The sequence below is a fragment of the Ascaphus truei genome, chromosome 5, assembly GCF_040206685.1.
Source record: "Ascaphus truei isolate aAscTru1 chromosome 5, aAscTru1.hap1, whole genome shotgun sequence".
Taxonomy (NCBI): domain Eukaryota; kingdom Metazoa; phylum Chordata; class Amphibia; order Anura; family Ascaphidae; genus Ascaphus; species Ascaphus truei.
Window position 1 is genome coordinate 24,971,638 of NC_134487.1, and position 24,771 is coordinate 24,996,408.

General features: G+C 45.1%; 1 protein-coding gene across 1 annotated transcript in view; it reads right to left on the reverse strand.

Annotated features, from left to right (window-relative positions):
• The window catches only part of LOC142494879 (phytanoyl-CoA dioxygenase, peroxisomal-like), a 32,059-nt gene extending 10,415 nt beyond the window's left edge, over positions 1–21,644 (reverse strand). The window contains exons 1-4 of the mRNA XM_075599505.1: positions 21,325–21,644; positions 7,921–7,976; positions 6,288–6,398; positions 2,338–2,506 (exon numbers count right to left, since the gene is read on the reverse strand). Coding sequence (XP_075455620.1) covers positions 2,338–2,506; positions 6,288–6,398; positions 7,921–7,976; positions 21,325–21,369 — 381 coding nt within the window. The 5' untranslated portion in view covers positions 21,370–21,644. The remainder of the gene's footprint in view (positions 1–2,337; positions 2,507–6,287; positions 6,399–7,920; positions 7,977–21,324) is intronic.
• Between the last annotated feature and the right edge of the window lie 3,127 nt (positions 21,645–24,771).

The following is a 24,771-nucleotide window of genomic DNA, read 5'->3' on the forward strand; positions in this document are numbered from 1 at the left end:
ATATAGGTGTGTATATATATATATATATATATATATATATATATATATATATATATATATGTGTATATACATATATATATATATATATATATATATATATATATATATATACACAGTGGTTGACAAATCAGCAAAAAATCTACTCGCCACACAAAAAAATCTACTCGCCACCTAGTACCAAACGTGTGCTGCTTGGGCCAATATTTACTCGCCCGGGGGTTAAATCCACTCGCCTGGGGCGAGCAAATGTATAGGTTTGTCGAACACTGTATATATATATATATATATATATATATATATATATATATATATATATATATATATATATATGTGTATATATATATATATATATATATATATATATATATATATATATATGTATGTATGTATGTATGTATGTATGTATGTATGTATGTATGTATGTATGTATATATATATATATATATATATATATATATATATGCAGTGCTCGACAAACCTATACATTTGCACGCCCCGGGCGAGTGGATTTAACATCGTGGCGAGCTCCTATTGGCCCAAGCAGCCCACGTGTGGTACTAGGTGGCATGTAGATTTTTTTGTTTTTGGCGAGTAGATTTTTTGGTGATTTGCCGACCACTGTATATATATATATATGTGTATATGTATATATATATATATATATATATATATATATATATATATATATATATATATATATATGAAACACACAAAAAAGAACTAAGACAATCCCCTGACAAGCACTCTAAAATATACCACAAATATAATTAAATTAAATTAAACTGATGTGTAAAGAACTGGATGCTCCTCAAGTGCAGAAATTGAACAAGATTTTATTTAGAACAGCAACAAACGTGAACTTGTTTAAAAAACATAAACACACAAATGGCAGCTTCTAAAGAATATGAAACAGGCACTGACTCTGAATCCTAAAAAAATATTATATACCAAAATTAACTAGTAATCAAATAACTAGAATGTGTCCAAATTATAATATTACACAAGTCTAAGTTAATGAAAAGACACCCTTAAAGCAAAAACCCCTAGCTACACTAAAATAGTTAAAGCTACAGGCATTGGTCTGTAGCTTTAACTATTTTAGTGTAGCTAGGGGTTTTTGCTTTAAGGGTGTCTTTTCATTAACTTAGACTTGTGTAATATTATAATTTGGACACATTCTAGTTATTTGATTACTAGTTAATTTTGGTATATAATATTTTTTTAGGATTCAGAGTCAGTGCCTGTTTCATATTCTTTAGAAGCTGCCATTTGTGTGTTTATGTTTTTTAAACAAGTTCACGTTTGTTGCTGTTCTAAATAAAATCTTGTTCAATTTCTGCACTTGAGGAGCATCCAGTTCTTTACACATCAGTTTAATTTAATTTAATTATATTTGTGGTATATTTTAGAGTGCTTGTCAGGGGATTGTCTTAGTTCTTTTTTGTGTGTTTCATTTTATTCTTATCCCCTAGCACCAACAGTTCACCTTTTATACTATTCTGATTTCTTTTGGGTTTTATTTTTGTTATACCCTATTAATCAGTTATATTTAGGTACTGGATTAACCACTTATTTATAGTGTGAGCAATATTCCCTTTTTGTGTGTTTATATATATATATATATATATATATATATATATATATTCACGTCCTGTAAAGTGCACTCAGATCAGTATTGGCAAAAAAGTCTGGGCATCAATACAAAATTAACTTTTCATTCTCTATCGCATACACACACACACACGTACATACATGCGCGCACACACGTACACGCATACATACACGTACACACTTACACATAGACCTATACATACGTGCACACACACACACACACACACACACACACACACACATCCTGAAACCCCGACCTGTTGGTGGCCCTTGCAGACTGGAGTTGAGAATCCTCGCCTTCATGTATTCATCTCCTTTTTGCAGCCCGGAACGGCGCTGCTATTCAGAGATATGTAACAAAGTTAAAATGCACCTCGTCATATAAGGAGTTGAGCAGCCCTGCTTTGAGGCACGCTAAAGCTTAGCACCCTTTAGTGAATATGGGCCATTATTCCACGTTTCTCATATAAGGTGCAAGTAGGTCTGTTTTGCTTTACAAATGTATTCAAGGCATACTACACGTTAATAGAGACGGAACCCTTGCAAAATGCTGAAGTCGGAAATTCCCGAAAATTGTCGCATTGTTTCAAGTTGATTTCGTTTATTTATATAAAAATACTAATCGGGGCTCCGGTTGAAAGATATGAGACTAAGATCACTTTTTTCCCTGAAATAATAGGGGTACGGTATGCTACAAACATCGAGGTTTTGCTCCGCGCACATTACCTGCGGCAAGCTGCAGTATCGGAACAGTTCGGGAGCCTCCTGGAAGTCCTGTACCTTTGTGATGGCTTTTTGATCTGGAACGTATTCGGATTTGGCAATGGCCACATCCCTCATGATCATCAACCCAGGGATGGTCACCTCTTTCTTGCAGAGTCTTTCAAACTCCATCCTGGGAACCAAGGGAGGATTAACCCAGGAAGTCATTGTACTTTCACATGAAGTCATTTATTGCTAGGTATGTAGACACGAGCTGAACCCTTTTTCCAAACAGAGCCTCAATGTGTTAATAAAGCTGCAGACAAAGCAATATCCTACATGTATGTTTTATTTTTTTTTAATAAATCCGTTCTGTACTATGAGAAAATACTTGTAGCATTTTTTTTTAAACAAAAACAACTCTGAATTATATTTTTAATGTATTATAATGTAACAAGCCTTTTTAGTTTCTATAGCAAATTATTGACTAAGTCACATCCCCTTACTCTTCTGTAACAGAATACACCTCAGCAATAATTTAGTGAACCCCCAAGACGAATCTTCGCCGATCGATAACTTAGCTAATTACTTATTGTGTGGATTGTAATTGATGCACATATTAAAGGGAAAAATAAAAATGGTAGCTTTGGCCGCTGCTTTAAAACAAATGTTTATACTGAGAATAATACAAGATGAAATCTACAATGACATTTTAGTAGTCACAATAGTCTTGTAGGAGGCAGACATGTTTGATTTGGGATGTAATATGTAGCCCCGGAAGGGTCACGGAGGCCAAATCTTCTGGTTTCTGCTTCTCCTAGAACAGTGAAGGTGTGTACTCGACTAGAAGAAGCAGCAGCCCCCGAGATTCCCTTTCCCTTCGTATTCCCGGCATTATACAAGGCGCCTAAAATCTACGTCGGCTGACTGCCGCCCTTACAAATAAAAAGTATTCTTAAACCAGTGTGCTTTCTCCGGACGTTGAGATGATACACACGAATTCTACTATTGAGGAACCTTTGGTGAAAAGAAGTAATTACAAGGCAGGTGTTGCTTAATATGCAGTGATTTCACACACCAAAGAGAAGCAAAATGAAGTCAGACCACCCCCCATTTTGAACGATCTTTACAAATCAACTTATAACATTTATTTTTAAAATACTTATAGGCGATTTCTTTTTAACGACAACAAAAATCACCCAGATGTAACACTTTCAATTATCACTGGTAGCTTGAATTCGGGCAGGGTGCTCATCTCCAGTTCTCAAGAAACCCCCAACAGGTCAGGATTTAAGGATATCCTTGCTTCAGCACAGCTGATTCGGTCAAAATGACTGAGCCACTGATTGGAGTCTCCTGTGCTGAAACAGAGATATCCTTAAAACCTGAGCTGTTGGTGGTTCCTGAGGACTGGAGCTGAGCCTCCGGGGATCAGGTCAATAAATGCATGACATATAAATGCAAAAAGTGGTATTTAATAGGCTAGCAGGCCATGGGTGCATAAAACATTGATAATCACACATATATAATATAGCATTATGTTAGCATCCGCTTTAGAATTCATAACATTTGGATATTTTAATTCGGCAGTACCCCCTACAGGACAAAGTGATTAATACGCCGCCCTCTTTATTCTAGGCATAGATATTTGGTTAATAGATTTGCTAAAGATTTCAATGCACAAATTAGGGGGGGGGGAAATCCTCAACACCACCTTATTATAATCTATTCCAAAAATACATTCCTTGAGTTACAGGTGGAAAATAATGACATGAAATACTTATTAGAAAAAAATGATTATAACATTTTAGCAGCTATTTTAAAATAAATATTGTGAGATTAAAGGTATAACTGAAATCCCAAATGTATGTTAGGAACTATAAAAGATGGACGTTAAAAAGACTATACCTTGGTCTGCAGCAAAATGTAGCTATAGACAATAAGTGGTCAATGTGTAGAGAGACCCATTGAAACTACCCATCTACACAACATGTGGAGAGATATCCATCAACACACAGCAGATACCTGGGAAATATCCTAATTCAAACCATTTAAATATACGTTTCAAATTCAAATGGCCATATTCCCCAGGTATATCGCTGTGTTATGTAAGAGGAGTGTTTTGGGAGGACAAAAAGGATTATAAATGGCACACCATTGTTTAAAGAAATTTAACAAGGTGTTTGCTTTTGGTGCTCACCTTCTGTTGATCCTGGCGTCCCAAAGCTGGATCTTAAATACTGGCAAGTAAACACCGAGGTGTTTGGTCTGAGGAAGGGACTTTGTGTCCTGAAACGTTACTACATAACGCTCTGATGCATTAATACATTTGGTAATCTTTTGATACCACTATATTTTGTGTGCTCCTTCTTTTTTCTCCTACCTTGCCAGTGTTTTGGGAGAAATATATTATATTATAGGTCTCTCTCGAGCCTTATTTCAGGGTCTGGAATCTCTTCTTACAAAGACGTGGCCAATTGTTTGCCAACTCTGACCGGGATTTTTGCAATTTAGAAAGAAAACATTTTGCATGTTTCGTGACCTCGTGCGAACGTTTAGCGCATATCTCTACTGCTGAGCACAGTGGGGTCTTAAAATGAATGTATATAAAAAAAGGCAAAATATTTAAATACTCGCACTAAACTCAACAAGTTACACTTCCACATAAAGACGGGGAAGAATGAAAATCAAAAAAAGGAATACACGAGAGAGAAGTGGGAGCATGACATTTTGGGACACAGAACTATTTGATCAGATACTCTCTGACATTATAACGAACGGAGACCACCCCCTCGCTCCCCTCTCCCAATGCCTCCAGGGCAACCAAAGGAAGAGGGGTGAGGGAGTGGGCCAGTTGAGTTCTGGAATATGGGGGGGGGGGGTGAGGGGATGCAGGCCAATAAGGTTGGGGGTCTGATCCGCTGTCTCCACTTGCCAGGCCCACAGTATGTACTGTAAGCATGAGTACCAAGACAGGAGAAAGAAGATCTGTTTTTGAGTTACGCAGCATGGATTATACAGGGCAAAGCACAGTACAAAGGTCCACAGATATGGATCAGATAAAAGGTATACAACCAACCTAAACTAATTATACTGCAGCGTACAGCAAAACGGCTATGGCCAGCGTTATGGGACGATGGAGTACAGGCTCACTGTAGCTAATGAGTAGGAACAGGTAGTTAAACTCGACCCCTTTAAATGCACCCAGAGGCCTTCTTATTGTCTGTAACTTTACTGGAGGAGGTAAACAGAAGCATAAGATAACTTGGAGGTAGCATTTGTGAGAGGAAGGTGAAAAAGCAATGCTTTGTTCTGGGGAAACAGTGAGAGAGATAGCTACTGGGTTGGAAAGGATATGACCTGACATGCAGGAAATAAGGCTGGGAGAAACCAACAGCCAGGGGTCCTGGAAGAAACCAAGTAAGAGGCCATAGTATGAGTTGCTAGGAAACAGGCTGAGATAGGGAGGAAAGGGAGTTACATTTGTAACAACAAATATACTGAGGAGTAACAGCAGTCACACAAGGCCGCGATTACACTGCATGCGCGCCACACACATGTACTAGGCAGGAGGCTATTGTGAGGCGATCGGGAGGCGTGGAGGACGCGTCTGGTTCGCCCTCATTGGCTGAACCGCTCACATGACACGGCCGTCGCGCGAAAATAAACCATTTGAATTGTATTTTCAACATGTGAGTGTGCGGTCGCTCTGCGCGCTCTATGGCTGGCCTCATTGAGGAACACAGATTTGTGTTCCTGACGTGCGGCGCCGGTATAATCGTGGCTCAACACGTAGAATCAAACAGGGGCCAGAACACGGTATACATTAGATGTCTGGCAACCCTATGTTGGATGAGCTTGTCGGCTATCCTAGAAAAGCATATAGTGTCCCAGCAACTGAACTGGTTAACATCTTAAAATAGGCAAAATTAGGCGACATTGTTGCTTTAAAATGTATGTAAGAAAATCTGTACCGAAAGCGCTCAATGTCCTCAGCCGAAACCAGGTTTTTCACGACAAGGAAACCGTTTTCCTCGTAGAAATGTCTCTGTTCCCCGGACAGCAGATCATTATCCAGAGTGTATCTGTTGGGGTGAAAACAGCACAGGATTAAAAAATAAATAAATAAAACATTAATGGCTGCACCAAACCTGCTCCTATGTTTTTATTCCCTTCATAAAAATGTACATTAAAAAAAATAATAATAATTAAAAAGCTACAATTCTGCAAACAGCACATCAGAAAAAGAAAAAAAAAGTGGAAATCTTTGTGTTAAAATAGGATTTTTAAAAAAGCACAAAACACTGAAGTGTTTGTTTAAAAGTCAAAGATTTATTTGATATTGAGAACAGGTCTGGAGATGTAAAATATAAATTATTCCTCTTGTATGTCTGGCTCAAAATGTAAAATGGGTTACTGTTCGCAATTCTTGTTAATGGTCAAGCTGCATAAAAGAAAACTCATATTGAGTAACAAAATAATAATAAAAAAATGTTTTTTACACATACGGGTGCAATTTTCCCCCCATTTTGCATTAAGCAAACTAATACATTAACCCCACAATTGCACATTTGCTAAGCAATTATTGCTAAGTATTAAAGGAGCATATGCTCGTCCCCCCAAAAATTCCCCCTATGTGGGTAGCAGAGGATCTACGGAGGTTAACAGCATTAATTTCAGCTCTGGGGACCTCCTGCTCCCTCAGATACTTACCTTCCTAGGTGCTTCTGGGAGCAGCTCCGCCGGTTTAAATGTCCTGGTCACGCGGGCCAATAGGCAGCCACAAGGGATGACGTCACGGCTTCCTATTGGCCTTCGTGACGCAGAAGCTTTAAAACCGCCCCTTCAAAAGCTCCACCCAGCCCAGCTGGAGCTGCAACTAGCAGCCCCTACAGAGGTATCTCCTGAAATCACTCAGGAGATCCCCTGCTTCAATCCTAGAAACACAACAAACACATATACATATAATAAAAAAAGAAAAAAAAGGGGGAAAACAGAATTCCTGCTGCAAAGCAGCAATCCCATCATTTTTATTTTAAGGAATCGAACCTGCGGGTGTCCTCTCAAACTACATGTTTCCTCCAAACAAACTCCATGGAACAACCCAGGGCTGTGCCAGCTTAAGGCTACTGCCCCAGTGCTGCCGTGCACAGATTACAGCCGCCATCTGCGGTCTGTAGGGGAGCGATGGAATGCGCGAGGGGGCGTGGCCATGATGGGGGCCGCGGCATATCTGCCCTTCCATTGGCTGCCCGCCGAGCATGTGACCACGTCGCGGCACGGGAACACAACATTCTTGTCTTCCCTGCCAGCGTACGTGTCACAGCGCTTTGCACTGGGGACCTGGCCTAGCAGCAATCCAAGTGGCCCGTTTTCTTTTACTACACCGGATGGAAGCATCCGGATAATTACCTCGATATGGGGTGCCGGTAACTTGGGGCCGTTTAAAAAGTCCGGGTCACGCGGGCCAATAGGAAGACGCAACACGCATGACGTCCCGGCCTCCTCTCGGCCCGAGGGATGTGCGAGCTTTGAACCCCACCACTACGAGAACCCCAGCTAAAGTCCAGAGAAAAGGGAAAGAATGGGCAAAACATGGGCACTTACTGGAAATGTGTTGGGTGACCGCCGGTCGCAACTTGTGCAGATGTCGGAACAGATACCTGAGGCCCAATGTAAGGTCAATAAAATGTTCTGAAATCTTCCATTTCCAGCTCCCGGGCAGAGGCCGATGATTACACGAAACATATTTCCAAACACCAGCGAAACATCATTTGATTAAGAATTGACATCATTTGTGGTTAGGATACTTTTGTTCTATTAAAATTGTACGCGCTGTAATAAGTTTTTGTTCAAAACTTTTCGCACATTTTTTCCCCACCTTAAATCTAATCGATCAATTTTTTTTTGTTTTGTTTACATCTCAAACTAACAAACAGCGTTCGTGAGCTTTAGCGAAAAAGGTGTTCGGTGTGCGAGCGCTTTCAAGTTAGAAACGGAAGTGTAAGAAAACCAGTCAATGAAGCGAAGCAACTTTCCTTGTATCTCCCTGTGCTGGGTGCACTGGAGTTAATCCTCTGGTTATACCAACGTTCTGGTGGCAGATAATCTATTCATTTTTAACATTTGTATCATAAAGATTTACTCCGTATGGCACATTACCACAAAGCATAGAGAGTGGATTACAGTATATACTGCTTTTGTTGAGGGTTCATAATTAACTACTAGTCCTAAATAATTTACTCTTTAGTACCCACTCGTTGAACGTCAAATTTAATAGAAATATATAATTAATAAGACAAAAGTGGGTTAATTGTGGGGTAAACAACAACAATCTGCCCCATATGGATTAAAGAAAATGAAAAGCCATAGGATTTGTTTTCATTCATATATCTAGTGCAGTTTGTGTATCAAACCATTTTGGGCCGTAATACACAGAACGGGGAACTCTGGGAGATTTTAGATTGGTGCAAACGGCGGTTGAAGTATTATACAAAACGTGGTACAGCGCCTGACTTTAAACCAATATATGCTTATTTAATACTGATGAAATGGCTATTCTGACCCTAGTCTAGAAAGAAATAGTTATACAATGTGCAAGCTTAGAAGAAAGGGAGAGGGGCTTCCTAAATAATATTTAAAGAAGAAATGGAACTATTAGCCTGCCAATAACAAACTAGCGAGGCGCTGGGATTATAACGTATAAAGTAGTGTTCCTCTTGGATTATAACAAAAAGTAGGGGTACTATTTCCCCCAAGTACCATTACACCTCCGACTTCAACCACTGTACAAAGATTGATCAGTTGTTGTGTTACCCCCTCAGCTAGAGTTGGTAGCATTGCCTACCCACCCCACCCACTACACCAGGGGGGGGGGGTCAAACTCAGTTCTCAAAAGGTCACCAACAGGCCAGGTTTTATGGATATCCCTGCCTTAGCACAGGTGGCTCAATCAGTGCTGAAGCAGGGATATCCTGAAAACCTGACCTGTTGGTGGCCCTTGAGGACAGAGTTCGACCCCCTACCCTATATGGTTGGTTCTTGACTTCTGATTTAGGCTGCGCTTATAGTCCCGGCGACGACGCAGCAAAACAAATGTATTGAACCCGTCGCGTGCGCTTATAGAAGGCGCGACCGCGGCGGTGCGACGGCTTGGTCGCGATCGCTGGAAGTCAATGGAATTTGATTTTCTCAGCGACTGCAGCGTAACGCCAGCAGCCAAGTGAGCGGTTCGGCCAATGAGAGCAAACCGCTCACGGCCACACCCCCGCCATGCCCCCCCTCCCCTCCCCGGTCGCCGTCTCTTGCCTCCTACACTATAAGCAAAAAACGCTGCGACAAATGACGTCACGTCGCCGGGACTAAGCGCGGCCTAAAGGCAGCTTGGCTAAAATCCCTTACTGGTTGGGTACAAAACTTCTCAGTTCTATATGAAGGGCCATATATGCTGAGCAGTGCGAAGCCGCCAGGCTCCTTATGTACCTCCCAATGCAATACACTCATTGATGAGCTATTACAGTTTAGCAATGCTTAGTAAACATGCAGCTTAACCCTTAAAAGCCATGTAATTTCTGTTCTGCTCAGAACAGCTTTTAGCAATAGCACAATAGGTACGTGACACTGTTATCTAGCAACTAACTCAAGTGCCAAGTTCATGTATACAACCGGCAGCTGCCCCACTGTGTAAACAGTGCAGATAGCTTTCCCCGTGACTCAAGTTCACATAGTTTGTCTTTAGGGCACTTAAACCAGACTATTCCCATCAGACTATTATCCAATGTTTGTGTCATATGTCCTCTCTATCCCTAAAAATTAAATATACAGCATTGCTGAAGCAAGAGAGAATATGTGCTGTATACAATTGTAACGGGTTTCCCCCCCCCCCCCAATCTCACATTGGCCCGGGTAATCTAACCAATCCCATTACGTGATCGTGTATGGTGGTGCACCTGCAAGTAACAGGACTCCTGAGTCTCCCGCTTGGTGTTATAGAGGATGGCAGCAGGACAGGTATCTGAGGTAGTGGTTACGAGTCCAACTTACTTCATGTGCAGCGCCTCCACCTCATCAGGATCTATGCTTCCGCAGGGAGATGGTCCTGGTGAGGAACTCCTTCTCGGTGGTGACCGCCACTGTAGAGTAATCTCACACTCACACAGTGGGGGTTTCTTTGAACATGGCATATTTATTGTAGGTTGGGATGTAGCAGACTGCCCCATGCAGCTGCCGGTTCTAGCCGCACATCTCTCCGTGCTGTCCCTTTGCCAGGTACGCCCTCCCGTCTTGAAGTGGGTTTCCCTTTCTCCTAGGGAGATCACCACTGCGCCAGGTCCCTGGACACAGTGTGACTTAGACAGACTTAATTGGTCACTCTGCTCCCGCTAGTTGCAGCACTAGGGTCACAAAAGTATTCCTCCAATGCTTTATGCCGTAGCATACATTTTACCAGCTGCTTCACACAACTGCTGGCTAACACAACAACTAACTGACAGTGCTGTGCCCTTTATACCTCAGGGGGCAGGCGCATCTCTGATGTCACTATCCAGGGACTCAGAGCATACAGCCACTCCCTTCCTTACACAGGGCACCACACCAGGGTGTGAGGGAAAACCTCCATAACTACTGTTGGCAGGCCTGTACTTACCAGGACTTACTGCCAACAGGGAAGATGTACGCAGTCATTATTATGCATGGCTACATACTCCCCCTGGTTAATACCCACCGTCCCGGCTGGGACCTAAAATTGGTGTACCTTGCGCCAGGAAACACTGCAAAACAACACACAAATAACATGGCAAACATCATCATATTGACATAATAATGCAAGCCCATCTCACTCTTGACCAGCAGGGAGCGCTAAAGAAAAATCAGACCACTCTAATTTGGCACTCAATAGTAATGTCGAGGATCTGGCTTCTTCACCTCCCGCCCCGCGGCATCATGCACAGTCACGCTGTATTCCCGTGGTATCCCTCGCTCATTGCAATACACCACTTTGTGCATGTACACACTGCGTCCTATCTTCCAGACCCGCATAAGTTGAGCTACCCTCTGCTCGGCCTGTATTCCCTTAATGGCTCCCCCTTTTTCTACGATATAGTGCTGAATATCGTTTTTAAGCCATCTCTCCCTATTCTCCTCTCTCTCTCTCATTAGAGGTTCTGGGACATATGGGTAATCAAGCCCATGCGACCTTCTGTATTTTGCCGCAATAGCCCGTTCAGCTCGGCAAGACCTGGTCAAGCTACTTTTGCCAGCCGCCCCGGGCAGCACCCATGACAGGGGCTCATCGGTCTCTACCGGGTCGTCCAACCCTGCGGACCCCTTTGGGATAATAAGGCCTGCTTGGATGCGATCCCACCTTACCCTTAGGGCCCTAAGGTATGCCTCGTCGTCAAAGTCACCGGCAGCCCACCAGTGATCAACCACCCCCTCCCTTTCTAGGATGAATCGGGTGCGGTCGAACCAGGCTACATACCCCTCATACAATGGGGCCCACCACCTAGTCTCCTTCCGTTCTTCGGGGCTAGGGTCCGTAGACTCCTCTATGGACTCCTCATCTGGCCCACCAGAAGATACCCCGGACGTACCCTCAGATCGCCCCACTTGGCTCTTACTCTGTGACCAGTGTCCGCCCTCAATACCCAGCACGCTATAACTCTCGCTGGCCATCGACCCATGTCGAGAAATCCTCCCTCCACCCTCCGATCCATCATCAGACGTTCCCCAGTCCAGGCTTCCAGTCCTTTCTTGGATAGGACCCCGGGAACCCCCTGACAACCCTAAGCTAGAACCGGACCCGAATGAAATAGTGACGGGGACAGGGGCTTTAGCTAAGGTCTTGGGGCTAACCTTGGGTGTGGACGGGGTTTGGGGACGAGACCGAACCGTAGGTATAGGCAGGGTTACGACCTGCTCCCCAGCAATACCTGTCTCGGCTTCGGTACAAAGTCTCTCTTTCTCACCAGCAGCTGGGTTTCTTGCTCTCTGGCTCGAACGCCCATTCCGTCTGGCAGGAGGTGAACGACTTCCGCTACTCGACCGTAGAGGCGCGATCATCTCCCACTCGATGCCGCTCTGGTCATCCGGAATCTCCTCCCGTCTTGGGTTGGATCCCCAATCGGGATCTCTTCCTCCACGAGGACATCCGGCAACGCCCGTCTGCTGCGCGATCCAGTCTGGCTCTGGACTCGCTCTTCCTTCTCCTCCACCCCTTGGTTCTGCGACAGGCACGGTGTCATCTTAGTACCTCGCAGGGTCGGGGTGGATCGACCTCCGTCCGATCCACTAGTCACCACGGCAGTGGGACTCCGGCGATCGGGTAGTCGCTGTACTGGAGACACTTGACTCCGTGTCTCCACACCACGAGGAATGGCATCCCTCCATGGCGTACCAATGGTATGACAGTCTCTTCTTATGACTGTCTTACTCGCCAGCATAGCACACTCCTCGTCCGAGGATTCCCCTTGACCCTTCGGCCGAGACATCCCAGTAGGAGACCGGCGATGGGCTCCTCGGTGATCACCTCTCCGATGGCTGGGTTTCTCCGTCGTGAGCACCGAACCTGACTCCGACTCCGCGGGACCGGCACTCTCCTTCCACAGGGCTCCCGACTGCTCATCGCTCGGCATCGGGATATTCCCTGCCACTCCTACCGCTTGCACCGGTACAAAAGTGGTCATGGGCCACATGTACTGTAGTCCACAGTGGGGGCATCGAGCCTCGCTGCCCACGGCTCCGCCCGGCAGTCGGCACTGCAGGCAAAGACACGCCACAGTCTCCACACCTTCCACACGGATGACCAGGAAGCCTCCTGGAGCCGAGTAGGGATGAGTAGAGATCAACGGACCCTGGTCCATCTTATCCGCACTTGCAGCCATATTCACCAGCGGAGGCACTCGTTTCAGAGGTCTGTACTGGTCAATAGCTCTTCGCAACTGAAGGGCAGGGGCGGTTTTGGCAACCCCTCCTCCTTCTTTCTCCATCGATATCCGGTGGAACTGCAAACCACTCCCCCTGGTTGAAACTAGGGGGATGTCTCGTAGACTTGTAGGCTGACCCAGCACAGGTGCAGAGTGAGTCATAGTCCATGAGGGCGCGGCTCCAGCTTTCGCGCCAAACTCCCCCTCGGGGTGGAGTTTTCTCATTGGCGCCAATCCTGGCCAACAATTAGCAAACTGCAAAGTTGCAAGACTTTCTGCAGCATGCCCACGCGGTGTCCCGGGAACGCGGGAACCGCCATCTTGGTAAGTATTGTCCTTTTTCCCATTTGAGGTAGCATCTGGCTGTTTGTTAATTGGGGTATTACAAAGTCCATTGCGTTCCTCCCATCGGATAACACTGTCATGCTCATTATTCTCAGGGGTATCATCCCGAGAACAAAAACATGATAAACACGGCTCAGCCACGGCTTTCACGCCATTCCACAACAAACTCACAAAAGTCTCTTCTGTAGCTTGTTCGTCACCCACGCACAGTTCATATGCGTGTTCCTCCTCTGACCGCAATCCTGGACCTTCTACTCTGTGCAGATCCTCCATTCTGACGGTTCTTTCACCCTGCCATCCTGGACCTTCTGCTCTATGCAGATCCTCCATTCCGACAGATCTCTCTTGATTGTTGAACACCGGGTTCCTGTACATGGAGCTCCACTCTGCGGGGCAGCTACCACATCCGTACAACAAACATGCCTTGTGCACCACCTTGTGTACCTAACGTAGATCTGACTCTTGTTTGCACTACCTCAGGCTAGGCTCACTCTTTCTGTGTCTACTGTAACACGTTCCTCCAGTCTGTGCTCCTTGGTAAGTGATCTGGAATGGAGACTAGAGTACTCTGGCTCTTCCATGCAGTACTTTGGGCGTCGACCTACTTTTGGCTAGCCTAGTGCGGACCCTTCCAGAATTCCTGCCCTCAGTTACCAGTTTACCCCTTCAGGCGTCCCCCGCTAGCGCTACCTCAAGGCGACTAGAACAGCAATAGCCCCCTGCTCCAGACTCACTAACCCCTTACGGATCCCAAGGCGTCTTTGCGGCATGCAGCTCCAGCATCTCCCTGACTACCCCTGGCTCCGTCCCACGCAGCACAAAGTGGCAGCAGACACCTTCCCTGTTTCCTAGCGTGTGCCTAGCAAAAGCCTGTCCTGTTAACAGGTATCTCAGCAGCGCCTCCAATTGTAACGGGTTTCCCCCCCCCCCAATCTCACATTGGCCCGGGTAATCTAACCAATCCCCATTACGTGATCGTGTATGGTGGTGCACCTGCAAGTAACAGGACTCCTGAGTCTCCCGCTTGGTGTTATAGAGGATGGCAGCAGGACAGGTATCTGAGGTAGTGGTTACGAGTCCAACTTACTTCATGTGCAGCGCCTCCACCTCATCAGGATCTATGCTTCCGCAGGGAGATGGTCCTGGTGAGGAACTCCTTCTCGGTGGTGACCGCCACTGTAGAGTAATCTCACACTCACACAGTGGGGGTTTCTTTGAACATGGCATATTTATTGTAGGTTGGGATGTAGCAGACTGCCCCATGCAGCTGCCGGTTCTAGCCGCACATCTCTCCGTGCTGTCCCTTTGCCAGGTACGCCCTCCCGTCTTGAAGTGGGTTTCCCTTTCTCCTAGGGAGATCACCACTGCGCCAGGTCCCTGGACACAGTGTGACTTAGACAGACTTAATTGGTCACTCTGCTCCCGCTAGTTGCAGCACTAGGGTCACAAAAGTATTCCTCCAATGCTTTATGCCGTAGCATACATTTTACCAGCTGCTTCACACAACTGCTGGCTAACACAACAACTAACTGACAGTGCTGTGCCCTTTATACCTCAGGGGGCAGGCGCATCTCTGATGTCACTATCCAGGGACTCAGAGCATACAGCCACTCCCTTCCTTACACAGGGCACCACACCAGGGTGTGAGGGAAAACCTCCATAACTACTGTTGGCAGGCCTGTACTTACCAGGACTTACTGCCAACAGGGAAGATGTACGCAGTCTTTATTATGCATGGCTACACAATTAAAGCAGCAACCGCCAGAGAAGCAAATAGGAGTTTAACTCATGTAAAGTTAGCCGGATATAGTCGGGTAGAAAGATCCTATTTCTCTCCCCCCCCCCCTTAAGTAATCATTTATTTTCTTAAATCTCTAGCTTCTTTACACTGCACGGGGCTCTGGAGAGAGCTCAAATTAACATCACGGACACTTAATACTGAAAACGCTCATGTCTCCTAAACGAAGCATCAGATAAAAAAAAAATACTATGTGGTCTCTATTGGTGTATAGGGATGGAATTACAGAGAGCTCCGTTCGGGAGGAAAACGCGTAGGGCGTAAGACGCAGTGACGTCATCACAGAGGAGGGTCTGGTAACTGTGTGTCGCTGGGAACTGTATCATCCGTGCGGTGGCTGCATTGTGTTTGTGTCGGCTCACTGGGGCATTCTTCCCTTCTCGGGCACCACCGTGTGCATGTACTGTACGGTATACGAGTCTACATGTGACTGCTGGGTCATTTAACGCTATGTCTGCTGACAGTTCGGTTTATGGTTATGCAGGTGTGCTGGACATTATCTACACTTATTGTGTGTAGAGTTGTTAATTTAACTTACAGATCCAGACACACTATATGTCTTAGGATACCTGTAGGTTTATTATCCTTGCATATAATCCATCACATAGCTGTGTGTGATGTAATAGTTGTGACCACAGTAGTAGCGTTTATTTCATTGCTGTACTAGCATTGTATGATAGCTATGTTGCATTTTCACCTTTGTCATTTATACCATTGATGTATTTTAGAGAAGAGGTGACTGCCATTAAGCTGTCTCTTTGCTGACAATGCACTGATATTGGTTTTGAATTCCATCTCATATATTGTGAACATTACACCAACTATCTGCTATTCCTATACCACTGTGCTTAGTGTGTTGATGTTACCCTACACAGGTTCAATCCACATACCACCAACCAAGGATTGTGCCGAGCTGACCCGCATCACTGTAGATTATCATCATTGAGTTGCTAGGAGTAAAATTATGCAGTGAGGTTGGAGCTGTGCCATGGTTAGCATGGCTTTTATATCTAGCTTAGCCCCCACCACATGATTACCTTGTCACCACTAGTTATTACATCTTTGCGGGTTGCTCCACACTTTGCAATCATTGGTTGGTTACTAGGTATGCTGTGTCAGTGCTAACATTTCACCACACAATTAGCACATAATAACCAATATATATCTAGCAGCCACACTTGTTAGGATCAGTTGCTCTACATGTAGTTAGGTTCTATAGGTGGATTTATTGCCAATTATAATTTAGTAGTTGTCTAAGACTTTATTATTCGACATTAGGGCGATACACCCGATAGTCAGCTTCACCAGTACAAGACCTACTCCTATTTATTTTAACTCGGATCACAATTTATTTTACGATTTATGATCACTACTTATGTGTAGACCTTTTTTAATCTAACTCAATAAATGTTATGTTTTAATAGCCCTGGAGGGCATCTATCAGTGGGCTTCTAGTTAGGGAGAGGGATGGTAACACACTCCTTTCTCTAATTTTGGTAATATAGTTACATTCAGCCCATCTGATGCACCCAATTCCAATCTAGGCATTTTATAGGGCGGCACCCATATTTTCAGATTACATCACCGTCACTTAGTGAGCAGTATATACCTTTTGTGTTTTTGATACTTCCTAGACACCACCATTGCTATAAAGAACAACCAACTACAGACTTCTGTATACCGCAAACCTACAGAGCCAGCTATTTCAGGGACAACAGCTTCCACCCGACACACACTCAGCATGCAACCATCTACAGTCAAGCCATACGATACAACCGAATATGCTCCGACACAGCAGACAGAGGCCAGCGGATTACAGCCTTGAGATCGGTTTTCATAAACCGTGAATATAACCACAGAATTGTAGACCAGCAAATCCACAAAGCCACCAGCTGTAAGGAATCGGGGGAACACGTCCTTTGCGACGTGTTCCCTCCTTACCTGTCTTATCTCAGACCTCCGCTCTGGCACCAGCACGCATCCCCGCTATGCTTACAGAGCGCGCGCGCAGCTCTTATAGTGTGCCACTGAGCTTAGCTCCACCCCCCGGACGCACCGCGCTTCTCTCATGCGCGGCGTGCACACGTGACGACGTGCACCACTCCCCAGCTGCGTGGCAAGTACTCGTTTAGCCCACTTGTCTCCTGCAGCCAATCCTTGCCTCAGTGGAGATCGCGCCTCCGCTCCGCCTCCCTTGCTACTGGTTCCCGTTGCTGTTAAATACCCTGCAGTTCCTTTCCTACATTGCTGAGCATAACTTGTTGTAGCCTTGAGCTCCTGCGTCTGTTGTGCCTTGATCCCTGTCCTGTGTTCTCTTGCAGTTAACCCTTCATGCACCAACCCGGCTTGTCTTTGGAACTCCTCTGGATACTGACCACGGCTTACCCTCGACTCTGCGGATATCTCCAACCCAGACCACGGCTATGCGGACCACCACGATTCTAACCTCTCCAACCCCAGACCATGGCTAACGGACTTGACTATTCCGAAGTCTCCATTCCAAGACCTTGGCAAGGATCCACTAACCCACTCTCTCCAACCCAGACCCGGCTACGTTTCACAATCCGCCTGCCAGGCACGCTTCCGCTGCTGTGGGTGCGTGGTTTACTACTTCCCCACCTCAGTACCGGGGTCCTGTCTTGCTCGTGGGCAGCGCAAGCGTTACACCAGAATACCAAGAAGTGATCTTCTTGAATACAGAAAGAGACAAGCGACAGGGTACCTTTAGTGGTCACATATAACCCACACCTAGATGCCCTACGCAAGATCGCCAGGGAACTACAACCCATCCTCCAGGAAGATACAAGACTGCAACAGGTATTCCCTGAAGCACCCTCATTATCATACAGACAACCTCACAATCTCAAGAAAATGATGGTGAGGAGAAAGTATAGGTATAACTTGTGAGATACTGCTCACCAAAATGATACTAATCATAGATAAATGTAATGAATACAGCCGGTGCAAAGGGGATGGTGATAACAGACGCAAACATATGTTTGCGAGGAGTTAAGTATTCAGCAGTACAATTGAATGCGGGACGAAACCATGCCAGGACGCAAGATGCAAAACCTGCGTAATGCTCCACACAGCGGGCACAATACAAATACCACACAGGAATCTGGAGTACAAAATCAGAGGAAAGTTTACCTGTTCCTAGAGCAATGTTGTGTACCTCATCATGTGCATGAAATGCCCAGGGGGCTGCTACTACACAGGTGAGATGGGACAGGGGCTAAACAACAGAATTAATCTGCATCGCCACAGCATCACACGCGGAACAAGAGACAGTCCTGTTGGCGAACTTTTCTCTGACTCTGGCCATAAGATGAATGATCTGTAGGTGGCCATACTCAAAGGTAATATTAGAACACCGAAAGAGAGACGTTGCATGAATACAAATTTTTGCAACTGTTCGAGACACTTAGCGATGGCCCAAGGCCTCGCTCAGACACGCCGCGTTGCGACGTGCACACCGTCGCAATTTCTGGTTGTTCGGGGGGAGTTTTCAAACTGAAACCTCCACTGGCGGCAAAGTGCAGCGCTGTCGCTGCAACATTTTGCAACCGCAACTTTTTACTGCCACAACCAAAATTGAAAATGTATGTATTTATTTATTTATAAAATATTTTACCAGGAAGTAATACATTGAGAGTTACCTCTAGTTTTCAAGTATGTCCTGGGCACAGAGTTAAGACAAATAATACATGGTTACAAATACAGTTACATAAATGAACAGGGTATACATTATATACAATACATTGCATGCACAGTTAAAGAAAATATATATTCTGGGCGAATGAAACAGTTACAGACCAGATTAAAATGTGAGACAGCCTTAGATTTGAAAGAACTTAAACTGGTGGTGGATGTGAGAGTCTCTGGTAGGTTGTTCCAGTTTTGGGGTGCACGGTAAGAGAAGGAGGAACGGCCGGATACTTTGTTGAGCCTTGGGACCATGAACAGTCTCTTGGAGTCTGATCTCAGGTGATCGGTGCTGCATGTGGTAGGGGTGAGGAGCTTGGTCAGATAGCTGGGTAGCTTGCCCATAAAGAATTTAAAGGCAAGACAGGAAAGGTGAACTTTGCGCCTACTCTAGTGATGACCAATCTAGTTCTTTGAGCATTTCGCAGTGATGTGTGTTGTAGTTGCATTGGAGAACAAAACAACAAATTGAATTGTAGAGGGTGTCAAGTTTGCTAAGGTGGGTTTGAGGTGCCGAGCCATATACTATGTCTCCATAGTCAATAATTGGCATTAGCATCTACTGTGCGATACGCTTTCTGACCAGGAGACTTAGGGAGGATTTGTTCCAGTAAAGTACCCCTAGTTTGGCATAGGTCTTGGTTGTCAGGGTATCAATGTGCAACCTAAATGTTAAGTGGGAGTCAAACCATAAGCCCAGGTATTTAAAACTAGTGACAGGGGTTAGGGTGGTGTTAGCGTTGGTTCTAATCTGGAGCTTAGTCGCTGGAAGCTTTAAAAATGTAGTCTTGGTCCCAAATACCATTGTTACAGTCTTGTCAGTGTTTAAAAACAGTTTGTTTTGGGAAATCCAGTTTTTGAGTCTCAAAAAGTCAGACTGAAGTATGTGTTGAAGGTCAGAGAGGCTATGGCTGTGTGCATATAGGATTGTGTCATCTGCATACATGTGTATTGAGGCTTCCTTACAAGCTGCGGGAAGATCATTAATGAACACTGAGAAGAGTAGGGGCCCCAGAACAGAGCCTTGCGGGAAAATTGGTGCTACAGTCGCGTGATGTGAGCTGGTTCTGCCAATAAAGGCGAACCAGGTCTGTGACTAGTTTGTTACGCCCCACACCATGCCCCCAAACGCCGCGACCCAACTCCTGCAGTTGGAGCAGAGATCGCTGGGCTGCAGGAGCGTGCGGCGGAGGCGCAAACACGCTGAAGTAGCAGTCTGTCTGAGCGAGCCCTAAACCGAGACCAAAGTTTTATGAGTCACTACTGACATGAGAGAACTCTCTTCCCATGAGTGCTAAAGGCCATGTCCATACATACTGCGCGCTATATATAGATATCTATCTATATCTATCTATATATAGCTATATATAGCGCGCAGTATGTATGGACATGGCTATATATATATATATATATATATACATACACACACACGGCTGTATCATACAAATACTCTATATAATTCCATCCCTATCACCAATAGGGTCCAGATACAGTAGTATCTACACACACTTTTAGTAATGCAACAGCCTTTTACATTTCCACACCTACCCACATCATTGATATACACTCCCACTCCACATACATCTTTTGTAAAGCGCTGTATATACTGTGGGCTCTTTACCAATTTATATTTACATACACACACACACATCACAGGGACTATTTAACACCTCATGTCATAAATCACACACTAAACAGGGGGGTGGGGGGGTTGTTAGGTTTCAGTCACAGATAAGTTTCCTACAGTATATGCACTGTATTTAAGTTTATCCTTGCTTACTTTATTCAATGTACCATCGCCGGAAGAAGAGATCAGTGTATCTGGAAAGCTCGCATATATTAAAGCATTTAGTCACAGAATGGTATCCTCTATTTATTTTTGATTATTAAAGCTCATTTATCACGGTACCAATACTTCTACAAAAAAAAAACCACAATTCTAGTGTGACACCACACGCACACCACGCACGCCACGCACGCCACGCACGCACGCCACGCACGCCACGCACGCGCACACACGCTCTGTACTCATAATTAAATTATATATTTGTAATGAGAAATAATACAGTTACATGGGAGACCACAGCAGTGAATAAATAATACTAATAATACTGGGAGCCCCCCGGTACAGGGCGGTACGGTACGGTGGGCGGGGCGGTCACACGGTGGGCGGGGCGGTCACACGGTGGGCGGGGCGGTCACACGGTGGGGAGGAGCCCAGCCGCAGCCTGGAAAGGATACGAGGTGCCGCTGGAGCACGGAGAGGCGGCTGCTGCGGGCCTGCATGTTACCGACCGGAAGATCCGTTCAGCAGTCACAGCCGGGACACTGAGACCTCAGGAGCAGTCACAGCCGGGACACTGAGACCTCAGGAGCAGTCACAGGCGGGACACTGAGACCTCAGGAGCAGTCACAGCCGGGACACTGAGACCTCAGGAGCAGTCACAGCCGGGACACTGAGACCTCGGCAGCAGTCACAGCCGGGACACTGAGACCTCAGGAGCAGTCACAGCCCGGGACACTGAGACCTCAGGAGCAGTCACAGGCGGGACACTGAGACCTCAGCAGCAGTCACCGCTCACAGATCCCGCCCCAGCGAGGGCGGCCCCGGCCAGAGTCCCAGCAGCAGGAGAGGCGGACTCGTCATGTGCCAGGGAGGGGTGTGCGCCGGGTCCAAGGAGAGGGGTGTGCGCTGCCTGATCAATCAATAACGTGCCTATAATCTAATAACTATCATCTATGTTACTAATAACTACTATGTTAAAATAAATATGTATTTATACAGTGTGTATAATAAAGATGATATGCCATGTATTACGTGTATTAGGAAAAGTCTTAACACAAGAGGAACCTCGCTCCACCACTAGTAATTTATATCAAAATAGAAAAAGGTGCTACCTAGCATAGGGGCACATAAAGCTATAAGGTTACCTTGCATAAGGGTACATATAGGGCAGTGGATTATAGCTATAGGGTTACCTAGCATAGGGGTACATATAGCTGCAGGGTTACCTAGCATAGGGGTGCATATAGGTATAGGGTTACCTAGCATAGGGTTGCATATAGGTATAGGGTTACCTAGCATAGGGGTGCATATAGGTATAGGGTTACCTAGCATAGGGGTGCATATAGGTGTAGGGTTACCTAGCATAGGGGTGCATATCAGATACAGTGATAAAACATGATTGTTTAACAAGGAGGAATAAACAAATAAAAAAAATATACAACATAACATAAACAAAATCTATCTTAAAAATAGTCTCAGCATCTCCCCTCATGAAATCCCTCTCCTGGCTTCCGATCAAATCCCGCATCTCACACTCCATTCTTCTCCTCACTTTTAAAGCTTTACACTCTTCTGCCCCTCCTTACATCTCAGCCCTAATTTCTCGCTATGCACCATCCAGATTCTTGCGTTCTTCTCAAGGATGTCTTCTTTCTACCCCTTTGTATCTAAAGCCCTCCCGCATTAAACCTTTTTCACTGACTGCCCCTCACCTCTGGAATGCCCTTCCCCTCAGTACCCGACTAGCACCCTCTCTATCCACCTTTAAGACCCACCTTAAGACACACTTACTTAAAGAAGCATATGAATAGCACTGTGGCTATTCTGAACACATGGCACCTAAAGCTTGGCCCCCTGCAGACGCACTTACCAGAACTCCCTCCTACTGTCTCTGTACGTTCTCCCTACCTACCAATTAGACTGTAAGCTCCTCGGAGCAGGGACTCCTCTTCCTTAATGTCTAAAGCACTTATTCCCATGATCTGTTATTTATATTATCTGTTATTTATTTGATTACCACATGTATTACTACTGTGAAGCGCTATGTACATTAATGGCGCTATATAAGTAAAGACATACAATACAATACAAAAATGGTGTGAGCTCTATCATCTCATTGAAGCCCTTGGGGTACCTGGAATCGAACATATAGATACAGTATTGCTCCTTTTTAAGTAAAGCCAGGTCCCTGTTCCCTTGTCTAGGGTGACGTGGGATAGTATCAACACCCATAAAGGATACTGAGCTAGGGTCACATAATTGTGAGCTGATAGAGCTCACACCATTTTTAAGATAGATTTTGTTTGTTATGTTGTATATATTTTTTATCCGTTTATTCCTCCTTGTTAAACAATCATGTTTTATCACTGTATCTGTATATTTTTAACTATTAATGTGTATTTTTTATACATGCAAAAGCATTTGTAACATATTTGTTGTGTGTACTCATTTGGTGTACGTCCATCATCAACTATGTAAGATGCATTTTTAGGGTATCCGTTATGGCTGCAATATCATCCCCACCTCAGTTATTATTAGCAGAGTATAGGTAATTAGGTATAAGCTGATGCTGGTTTGGGGCGGGGAGGCGTTAACCTAGGCGTTGGCTGTATCATTGTATATAAACGCATGGGTGACCTCATACGTGACCTCGTGACGAAGCACCTGGTTGCGAAACGCGTAGAGGTCACCCTACATGTGTGCTGTTTTGCTGGGGTAGAGGCAGAAACCAGGAAGCTCGCGCTGTGGTGTGATCTCCTCCGCTGGTGCAGTCCGGACCTCTGGCATCAGTGTGCGGTTCCAGCTCGCGCTTCTCTGTTAAGTGCCCCCCCCCCCCCCCCCTTCAGCGTATACCCGGTAGCAGTATCTGTCACAATTCTACTGCTTAGCCATCAGGGCTTCTCTTTTGCGACCTTTGGGTCTTTTTGTATGTGTGTATATGTACTATCTGTTATGCCAGTGCAGTGCATGGCTATTTTAGGTGTATGTTAGCGGTCTAGATACTGCTTGTATTGTGTGGCTTTGTGGTCTATGGTGGACCTCATTTTTAACATTTGTATCTTATTGATCAATAAATGTATATTTGTCTGCAGAGCAGGTGTTGTTTAGATCACTGGCACCACAGTTTCACAGCTCATTGTATTATTTATCTTTTTAATGTTTGGTCTTTAACCCCCGGTGCGCTCTGTGTGCATTTTGTTCTGGTCTTTGGGGACTCCTTTTGGAGCCCCCTTTAGGAGTGTTTTTGAGGAGGCGCTTCCACACGGTTAGCAGCAAGGGGGGACCCTCTTCACTGGACAGCTTGAGCGCGGAAAGCTTATCTATATATTGCTGCTGGCAAACCTGCTCTTACTAGGTATTACTGCCAGGAGGAGCAACCAACAGTAAAAACAAAATGAAAAAGTACAATAAATACACATAAATAGTAAGTAAACAGAGGGAACACACAGGATGTGGTGGGGGAAGAATAAACAGGACAAGGTAAACAAAAGAAGCATGTGAAATGAGTTAATAGTCAAAAATTCCAAAATATTAAATAGTCCAAAACAGAAGAGCTGGAACAATAACATCACACGGGCAAACATCACATCAGTAGCCTGGGTGTAGTCATAGACAAGAGGTTCAAACAGTACTGCATAGAGCCCCTCAGACACCCGAAAATAGACTGGAAACCCAAATACTTGGTCACGTGAAACCGCTGAAATAGATCGGGTGTACATAGCACGTGCATGGACTAGGAGGAGCATCATTGTAATGGTTGACACAAATGGGGTAGCAACGTAATAAAACACCACTCTCCCAAAGAGCATCACACCACAAACAACCAACACAGGCAGGTCGGGTAGCCACGGATGCAGAGATGCAGAGCACAGCAGAGAAACAGGACTCCATGGGACAGCAGC